At 47.3% G+C, this 10,762-nt stretch overlaps 1 protein-coding gene across 1 annotated transcript in view; it reads right to left on the bottom strand.

Annotated features, from left to right (window-relative positions):
• The window catches only part of LOC132824782 (transmembrane protein 178B), a 341,382-nt gene extending 332,209 nt beyond the window's left edge, over positions 1-9,173 (bottom strand). The window contains exon 1 of the mRNA XM_060839516.1: positions 8,795-9,173. Within this exon, the coding sequence (XP_060695499.1) occupies positions 8,795-9,173 (379 nt within the window). The remainder of the gene's footprint in view (positions 1-8,794) is intronic.
• Positions 9,174-10,762: the final 1,589 nt, after the last annotated feature.

Genomic DNA, 10,762 nt, shown 5'->3' on the forward strand with positions numbered 1-10,762 from the left:
AGATTCAACTCGGCAATTGTTGTCATCTCAGTTCAGTGCTGTAGTGCCACACTCTTTCCCAGGTTACACTGAAAGGAAGGAGAATTTGGATACTGAATAAGGAATCAGGCCAGAAATAAAACTGGAAAATGCTAGAGAAGATCAGCAAGTCTGCAGACAGAGAAACAGAGTCAATATTTCAAGTCCAGTATGACTTTTCTTAGGAATGGGAGGAATGTGATGGGTTTTATGCTGTTGACATTAGAGGGAAGAGAGGCAAGTGCAACAAAAAAAAGGGAATTTAGGGAAAAATTCAAGGGCGAGGAAGAACAGGCGAAAGAGACAAACGGAAAACTGTCAGACAGGACTTCTTCAACTTCATGCCAAAAAGGTGGGGGTGGAGACTGGAATTTCTTCTGTATTCATACATGGAGTGCTTCAGTATCTGAGGACTCACAAATAGTGCTGAACATTGCACAATCATTGGCGAACATTCCCACTTCTGACCTTACAATGAAGGGAAGGTTATTGATGAAGCAGCTGAAGATGGTTAGGTCTAGGACACTACCCTGAGGAACTCCTGTCGAGATATCCTGAAGCTGAGATGACAGACCTCCAACAACCACAATCATCTTCCTCCAAACCAAGTGTGACTCCAATCATTGGAAAGTTTGACACTTGATACCCATTGATTCCAGGTTTGCCAGGGCCCCTTGGTACCACACTTGGTCAAATGCAACCTTGATGTTGAGGGCTGTCACTCTCAACTCACCTCTGGAATTCAGCTCCTTTGTCCATGTTTGACCGAAGACTGTAATGAGATCAGAAGTTGAGTGGCCCTGCCACAACCCAAACTGGATGTCACTGAGCAGGTTGTTACTGAAAAGGTTCTGTTTGACAGTTGGTGGCACCTTCCATCACTTTACTGATGATCAAGAGGAGACTGATGTGATGGTTGAGTTGGATTTGTCCTGCTTTGTGTAAAGGACAATTGTCCACACTGTCAGGTAGATGCCAGAGCTACAGCTGCACTGGAACAGCTTAGCTAGGGCAGTTGTAGGTTCTGGAGGACAAGTCTTCAGTACTTTTGTCAGAATGTTGTCAGCTTTTGCAGCATTCAGTGACTTGAACTGGTTCTTGATATCATGTGGAGTGAATGGGACTAAAGACTGCAATGCAGGGAACATCAAGAGAAGGTTGAGATGGTGAAGCCCTGTTTGGTAGTTTCACCAGGTTGCCATCTCATCTTCAAGTGTGTGTGTGTGGTGCTGCTCCTGGCATGCCCTCTTGCACTCTCCGTTGAACCAGTAGACTGGTTGACTGGGGAATATACTGGGCCATGAGATTACAGATTGTGCTGGAGTACAGTTCTGCTGCTGTTGATGGTCCACAGCATGTTATGGATGTCCAGTATTGAATTGCTAGATCTGTCCCATTTAGCATAGTGATTGTACAACATGGTGGAGGTTATTCTCAATGTGAAGATAGGACTTCATCTCCGCAAGGACTGTGTGGTGGTCACTTTTACTGATACTTTCATGGAGAGACACATTTACAGTTGGCAGATTGCTAAGGATGAGGTCAAATATGTTCTTCCTTCTCGTTGTACACTTGCTGTAGATCCAGTCTAGGAGTGGACCCAACCAGCTCGATCAGTATTACTGCTGCTGAGCCAGACTTGATGTTAGCTATTGAAATCCCCCAGCCAGAGGACATTCTGTGCCCTTGCCACCCTCAGTGCTTCCTTGAAGCATTGTTCAATATGAAGGAGTACTGATTCATTAGCCGAGGGATGGCTACATGTGGCAATCAGGACGAGGTTTACATGCATATTTGATCTGCTTCATGGGTTCCGAGAAAACGTCGAGTACTCCCAGGGCAACTCTGTCCTAACTGTATTCCATTATGCTGCCAATTCTGCTGGGTCTATCCCACAGGTGCGACAGGACCAGGATGGTGATGGTAGTGTCTGGGATATTTTCTGTAAAGTATGATTCTGTAAGTATGACTATGACAGACTGCTGTTTAACTAGTCTGTGAGATAGCTCTCCCAATTTTGGGACTAGCCCCCAGACATTAGTGAGGAGGAATTTGCAGGTTCAACTGGGCTGTTTCAGCCATTGTCTTTTCCGGTGCCTGTGTCAGTGCCAGATGGTCCATCCAGTTTCATTCCTTTGTTTTGACTTTGTTGATATTTTGATACAACTGAGTGGTCATAATGGGCATGAAACCAACTTTAAAACCCATTTGATTCATTCATGAGCTTTAGATAAGGACATTTTACTGGCATGGCCCCACATGACTGCAGAAAGAGGTCAATGTGGTTGACTCTTAACTGCCCTCTGAAAGGGCTGAGGAAACCACTTGACTCAAGGGAAATTCAGGATGGGCAATTCATGCCAGTGACACCCACTTCCCATCAAAGAATGTAGACAAAGTTTGTTTTTCCAATCCTGAATAAAAGAGTGATTTTGTTGAGAAGCCAAGTCTACAATTTTGACTGGACTGACAAAGAGGAAACAGCTTGTATTCAGGCTAGTTTGACGGTATCCTCTTGTCGTCTCATATTCTGCTGCTGGGCCAAGCAGTTACCAAATCCAGGCCTCTTTCCAGGTCATCCAGCTCATGGGGTGTCTTCTCAGTGATGGTTCCATCTCAGCTCAGCTCATCCAGAGTCAGCAAACCCCCCAGAGGTTTCACTGTCCCTCCTCCTGGAACTGTGGTACTGCAGATCTTCCAAAATAGCAGGAAATATTCTGACTGCTGTGTTGCCTATGGTCTGCATCAGGCCAAGTATCTTCTATGACCATACAACCACTTGAAATGCTGACAGTTCCAACTCCCTGTGAGTGCAGATACTAACCAATTTTGCAAACATGAACCTAAAACATCTTTTCACCAGGCGCCCATGGAAAATCAAAAGCATCCTCTGAACATGCCAAATACAGCCTTAATGAACACGGGAGTAAATGGGATATATTCCCCGAGTTAAGAAGATAATTTCCCGATACATTGTGGATAACTTGGCAGCCTTTGATCACTGAAAGTATAAATTTTCCAGTCTTGATAGTCTAAAATCAATCACCTCTACCGGCGGTTGAAGCTTACTAATCATTGCTAACAGTTTAACATCACTAACCAATACATGACTGACTTGTGCTACCATTTTAGCACCAACAGTATTTGCTAGCAGGCTTATGTCACTAACTAGTTGTTCCAGTCTTGTAGTGCCCACAGGCATTGTCTTGTTAGCAATATTTCTGGATGCTAATGCAGCAAATGAACATGTTCACTCTAATGCCCTTAACTAGTAGTCTGAGTTTGACACTAACCAGTGTATAAATATACACTCTCACATTGGTACTGCCTCAAGCTGTACTTATGCCAGTGCTAACTACCGAACATCACCATCTGGTGCTGGTGGTCCAACATCATTACAATCAACAGTCTAACAGTCTAACATGACCAACCAATACTACCAGTCTAATATCATTAACTATGGCTGATGCTGCTAGTCTAATATAACTAGCTGGTTCTAGCGATCTATTGATACCAAAAATTGTTGTTGACAGTCCAATGTCACTTATAAGGGCTATCAATCAAATGCCACAAGCTAGTAAAAATGGTCTGACATAACTAAATCAGTAGCATTCATCTTATGTCACTGATAGTGATACCAGTCAAACGTTAGCTGTCATTGTCAACTAGTATTACAATGGCACAGAATGATGTTGCCTCAAACACTTTGTCTGTCTAAGTTAAATAAACACTGCTAACAAAATATCACTACCTTTGACAACAAAGCTCATGTCACTAATCGGGGACACCTTTAAACAGTCAGTAGTTTATTGCACAAGTACAGCATCATCACTTCTTAACTAAATACTAGTTAGTGCTCCAGATTAACTGACACTGCTAGGCACTGACAATCCATTGTCACTGTCTGACACTGATAATCCATGGGTTAGCAGCATTTTTTTACCGCTAATGGAGTCAGGTGTTACTAGGGGACATAGCTTTAAATTAAGGGGTGGTAGGTATAGGACAGATGTTAGGGGTAGATTCTTCACACAGCGGGTTGTGAGTTCATGGAATGCCCTGCCCGTATCAGTGGTGAACTCTCCTTCTTTATGTTCATTTAAGCGGGCATTGGATAGGCATTTGGAAGTTATTGGGCTAGTATAGGTTAGGTAGGACTCGGTCGGCGCAACATCGAGGGCCGAAGGGCCTGTACTGCGCTGTATCCTTCTATGTTCTATTAGTTGATGATCATGAATTATCAGTATCTATCGGTGACAGTGGATTGTCAGGGTCCGGCAGAGACAGTGGATCATTGGGGTCAGACAGAGACAGTGGACCATCAGAGTCAGGCAGTGACAGTGTAAATTGATGATAATGGGCCATCAGGGTCAGGCGGTGACAGTGTACATCGATGATAGAGGACCATCAGGGTCAGGCGGTGATAGTGTACATTGATGATAATGGACCATCAGAGTCAGGCAGTGACAGTGTACATCAATGATAATGGACCATCAGGGTCAGGCGGTGACAGTGTACATCGATGATAGTGGACCATCAGGGTCAGGTGGTGACAGTGTACATCGCTGTTAGTGGACCATCAGGGTCAGGCAGTGACAGTATACATCAATAATAATGGACCATCAGGGTCAGGCAGTGATAGTGTACTTTAATGATAGTGGATCATCAGGGTCAGGCGGTGACAGTGTACATTGATGATAGTGGACCACCAGAGTCAGATGGTGACAGTCTACATCGATGATAGTGGACCATCAGATTCAGGCGGTGGCAGTGTACATCAATGATAATGGACCATCAGAGTCAGGCGGTGACAGTGTACATCGATGATAGTGGATCATCAGGGTCAGACTGTGACAGTGTACATCGATGATAGTGGACCACCAGGGTCAGGCGGTCGCAGTGTACATTGATGACAATGGACCATCAGGGTCAGGCGGTGACAGTGTACATGGATGATAATGGACCATCAGAGTCAAGCAGTGACAGTGTACATCGATGTTAGTGGACCATCAGTATCAGGTGGTGATAGTGTACATCGATGATAGTGGACCATCAGATTCAGGCAGTGGCAGTGTACATCAATGATAATGGACCATCAGGGTCAGGCAGTGATAGTGTACATTAATGATAGAGGACCATCAGAGTCAGGGCGTGACAGTGTACATCAATGATAATGGACCATCTGGGTCAGGCGGTGACAGTGTACATCGAAGATAGAGGACCATCAGGGTCAGGCGGTGATAGTGTACATTGATGATAGTGGACCATCAGGTTCAGGTGTTGACAGCGGATTATCGGTGTCCATAGGCACTGATAATTCATTGTCACTGTCTGACACTGATAATCCATGGGTTAGCAGTATCAGTTGATGATCATGAGTTATCAATATCTATCGGTGACAGTGGATTGTCAGGGTCTGGCAGCGACAGTGGATCATTGGGGTCAGACAGAGACAGTGGACCATCAGGGTCAGGCGGTGACAGTGTACATCAATGATAGTGGACCATCAGAGTGTGACAGTGTACATCGATGATAGTGGACCATCAGGGTCAGATGGTGACAGTCTACATCGATGATAGTGGACCATCAGAGTCGGGCGGTGACAGTGTACATTGATGATAGTGGACCATAAGGGTCAGGCAGTGACAATGTAAATTGATGATAGTGGACCACCAGAGTCAGATGGTGACAGTCTACATCGATGATAGTGGACCATCAGATTCAGGCGGTGACAGTGTACATTGATGACAATGGACCATCAGAGTCAGGCGGTGACAGTGTACATCGATGATAGTGGACCATCAGGGTCAGGCGGTGACAATGTAAATTGATGATAGTGGACCGTCAGGGTCAGGCGGTGACAGTGTACATCAATGATAGTGGACCATTACGGTCAGGCGGTGACAGTGTACATCGATGATAGTGGACCATTAGGGTCAGGCGGTGACAGTGTACATCGATGATAGTGGACCATCAGAGTCAGGCGGTGACAGTGTACATTGATGACAATGGACCATCAGAGTCAGGCGGTGACAGTGTACATCGATGATAGTGGACCATCAGGGTCAGGCGGTGACAGAGTACATGGATGATAGTGGACCATCAGGGTCAGGCGGTCGCAGTGTACATTGATGACAATGGACCATCAGGGTCAGGCGGTGACAGTGTACATGGATGATAATGGACCATCAGAGTCAAGCAGTGACAGTGTACATCGATGATAATGGACCATCCGAGTGAGGCAGTGACAGTGTATATCAATGATAGTGGACCATCAGTGTCAGGCTGTGACGGCGGATTATTAGTGTCCATTGGAGACAGTGGAATATCAGGGTCAGGCAGTGACAGTGGATTATTGGTGTCCATCAGTAACAGTGGATTGGCTGACTGACACTGCCAATCCGTGTCACTAACTGTCACAGTCTGACAAAGCTAACCCACCACCATTAACTGGCATGGATAATCCAATGTCCCTAACAAGCACTGCTGCTTTTAATTGGATGGGTCCAGTGGTCCTGCTACTAACAACTTTCTGCTTCTCATGCTATCACACTGTTACAGGGGAATGTCTGTCTGCAGAGTCTAAGTCCTGAGTTAATTGCATCAGGCTGGAACCTCTTTTTAAAAAAAAACCTGAGCTGTGACTTCCACCCACGTAAGTGTAAACCAGTCTCAGTTACAAATTGGTACAAACACAGACACCCACCAATAACCAGCTCATGATGGAACAGACTGAAGATCATACTCACCACGGAATCCATCTCACTATTTCAAAACTGTGAATTATAACATATTTCGAATCTCGTTACACCATCAGCTCACACTCCCCCACTCATTTCTTTCTGATGTGACCCCCAACCATGAAGCCTTTCATATTTTCACCCTATTCTTCCTCTAACAGTAGAATCCCATAGTTGGCACACCTTATGTCCACTCATCGTCCCTCCTGCTCTTCCAATCCATGAGGGTGCCCCTCAGTGAGAGGCTTGCTTGACCAATTTTAAGAAGTACCGTCAACTGCCCCCCATCTCCCAATCCCATTCCAGTTTGGACTTAAATGCAATGACTTTAATCTTTCTGGTGCAAAATTGAATTTCCTTTCACAGTTGGTTCTGATCAAGTGGAGAATAAAATGGGTTAAAAAGTAATGTATGATTTGTAGAGTCCCTCTACCTGTAACTTCACTGATTTATTATTTCAGAGAATTTGCAAACCATTGCTGATTTGTCGGCCATTAATCTCCATTTGCAGATGCTGGGATAGGGGGTCTTTCCCCAGCAGGGAAAGAGAGAGGGAGGGGAGGGAGAATGAGGTCCGTTCCTGATCAATTACTGTCCGAAAATTGGGCATCGGGTGGTAGAACTCACAGGCTGCTGTGGATCACTCCCACCCAATCATTCCCGAAGAAGAGCTTATGCCCGAAACGTCGATTCTCCTGCTCCTCGGATGCTGCCTGGCCTGCTGTGTTTTTCCAGCACCACATTTTTCAACTCTGGTCTCCAGCATCTGCAGTCCTCACTTTCTCCCACCCAATTACCTACCAATGCACCCAAAATAAGGGTGGGCAGAACCTGTTGAACTGTACCCCAGTGGGAGCAAGTGGTTTCGAGATAGGGAAGGGGAACCTTGGGTTAGTCAGGAGCGAAGGAGGAAGTGGAGCGGTTCTTACAGCGTCGGCTTTCTCTCAGGACAGCTCGACCCCGAACAGGAGCTTGGCTGCAGGAACTCCGACTCTTGCAAAGGCTAGTTGGACCGAAGGGTCCATTTCCGCGCTGTCTGACTCCATGCCAAAGCTTTATGAGTTCAAATTCACAAAGGAGTGTCTCCAGCTGTCCTCAAAATGTCCCTCGTCACTCTGTTAACCCCCTCCACACACACCCCCCACCCCCGCAAAATCATCCAAGTTCCGCTTATCCAGCTCTACTTGTCCAAAGCAAGGGAAGTGTGGGACTACAACTGCAAGATTTTGTTCCATTTATATTCAGAACACTGGGAACGGAGAGGGTTAAATTCTGGGAGCAGGTTGCACACAGACTAGTCCCCAGTATCCGCGATTCAGGGGCGATCTCATGAAGCATGGCGGTTAATTCAGAAATCTGCCAGGTTACCGTGAGACAAAGGATTTCCTGGGCAGCTTAGAGCAACGGTGGGGGGTGGGGGGAGCCGAAGCATACAGCTAAAGCCAGCCTGTTCTGGAGGGAGGGCCCTTTCAAATAAAACTACCTCACACGGAGAGTGTGGTGGCAATCTGAATCTGTTTTAGCTCCCCCCCACACCAAAAAAAATAAACGAATTGGTCATTCTGAAACAGAGTTGGACAGGCTGAGGGCTGGAAAACCAAGACATGCTTGGACAACAGCTGATGTTACTGAATGCTAGTACGGGCTCAAAAGGCCGAACGGTCTATACTGTTCCTCAAACACACTCAGTTCCCCCCCCCCCACCCCTTGCCCAGCTGACTCCCCCACCCCCTCCAGGTTGAGCAACAGATGATGTTCCTGAATGCTAGTACGGGCTCAAAGGGCCGAACGGTCTATACTGTTCCTCAAACACACTCAGTTCCCCCCCAACCCCTTGCCCAGCTGACTCCCCCACCCCCTCCAGGTTGAGCAACAGATGATGTTCCTGAATGCTAGTACGGGCTCAAAGGGCCGAACGGTCTACACTTGTTCCTCAAACACACTCAGCTACCCCCCCCTCCTTGCTACCCCCCCCCATCCAGCCCTGTCCCAGCTGACTCCCCCCTCCCCTTTCCCCAACCCCGCGTCCCCATTACCTTTGGCGATCAGTTCCGCGATATCCTCGTCAAATCCCAGCCGGTGACACTTCATCCAGAGGCCGGTATTGGTGGAGTTGTACATGCGGCTGCACTCATCGGCGGCGCTCAGGGCGAACAGCTGGCGCCGGTTCCTGGTCCCGAGCAGCTTCTCCTCCCAGCGGTCGAGCTGGCGGCGGCTGGCGCGGAGGGGCAGGTTGTTGGAGGTGTAGATGAAGCCCGGGTGGTTGGTGCGGCTGGCGTAGTTCTTGCAGCGCTCCCGGTGCCTCCTGGCGTCGGTCTGGTACCAGTGGTCGGAGCAGATGGCCACCGCCAGCATGGCCAGGGCGCACAGGGCCAGGGAGAGGCCGGCGTACAGCAGGAGCCGGCCAGCTGCCATCTCCCCCGGTCACTCCTTCAGCATCCCAGCTGGAGAGACACAGCAGAGAGAGAGAGAGAGAGAGGGGTGGGGGGGAACACACCAAGCGGCAGGGAAAAGCAGAGCGAGAGAGAGCTATCCGGGCTGTTAGCACCAACCTCTGCAGTGTGGCATCGCTTCACTCAGAATGCCCACCTCCCTTCCTTCCAATGGCGCTGATGGCACACGGGCTGTGGGCTCACATCAAAGGGCTGGGCACTCCACTCTCTCCAGGCATCCGTGTAGCCCCTCGCCTCAGCGCTGCAGCTCTCCCGGGTTCTGCCCAGCGACCAAGCTTGAAGTCCTCGCTTTCCACCCCTTGATCTCTCCAAGCTCCTTCTCCCCACACGAGCACAGAGAGGAAACAAGGCGCATCCACACACACACACACACACACACACAGATGCAACAAAGCACTGGGCTAATGTCTTTTCTTTTGGGGTTGAAAAGCAGATAGCTCAAACACACCCTCCAAAAAAATAAATGAACTGCAGCCACAGTCGAGACCCTGGCAGAAAGGCAGTAACCGTGCAACGAAAAAAAAAGCCAGACTTCAAAATCTCCCAGGAAATAAAAACAAGAAAAATCAGGCAGAGAGAGAGGGAGAAAACCCTGATGTCATTGAGCTCAAGGCAGGATCATGTTTTATTTATCCAGCTCCTTAAAGCGAGGGCGTCTCATCTTGCAGCTTTGAACAGGAACTCTCCCATCCATTGCTCCGTCCCCGAACGTGGGTTTGCAACTGCTGGATCTTACCCACCACTGTGACACTGAAGGGGAGGCACAGCTATAACCTCTCGAATGACCAAATGCTGTGAAAACTACGCCTCGTTGGCACACTGAGAAGGGGTTTGAACAATCCCTGTGTTTAATATTGCGGCTCTTAAAGCTCACGCCGGGCGATCAATTTCGGTCAGTAGATATTAATTCAGAGCCTTAATCTTTGAATTAAAGCAGCACTGTACTGCAAGCGGAGGAGGGAGTGGGGTGCGAATTTTTCAAATATCTTCAAGCAATGATTACTTAAATTCTGAACATCATTAGATTAATAACCTTGTCAGTTTAAACTGCCGAAGTAATCCACTTATTGGGATGATTTGGAATTAATTCTGCATTTTCAAATACCGTTGTCAATTTTTTTGCTGTTTATTACTTCCCTTTCAGCTATATTGTGTGGGAGACAAAAAAAGTGTCATCCCCTTTAAGGCTGGACAGCAGACTCCTGAAGGGTGCAGGGGCAGCAGGGGGTAATAACAGACTGGCATCTTTAAGGCAGAGAATTACACCCATTAGGTTCTGAACCGGGACAAATCCTGCCTCGGTTCTTGGACCTGGAGTTGTGAAGACGATCACTACAAGTGCAGTTTTCCTGTTTCCATACTGAGATTCAACAACCACCTGCATTAGTAGAGCGCCTTTAACGTCATAAATCAGGGCAAGTGTATTATTAAACAAAATTTGCCGGCAAACCACGTTACAGTAGACAATCAAAGATTAGTCAAAGTCTTAACTGTGGTCGTGTCCAAGATTAAATCAACTTGTACTTTTTTCTCTTGAGATACAAACTTCTG

Source organism: Hemiscyllium ocellatum, chromosome 19 (genome assembly GCF_020745735.1).
Source record: "Hemiscyllium ocellatum isolate sHemOce1 chromosome 19, sHemOce1.pat.X.cur, whole genome shotgun sequence".
NCBI classification, from domain to species: domain Eukaryota; kingdom Metazoa; phylum Chordata; class Chondrichthyes; order Orectolobiformes; family Hemiscylliidae; genus Hemiscyllium; species Hemiscyllium ocellatum.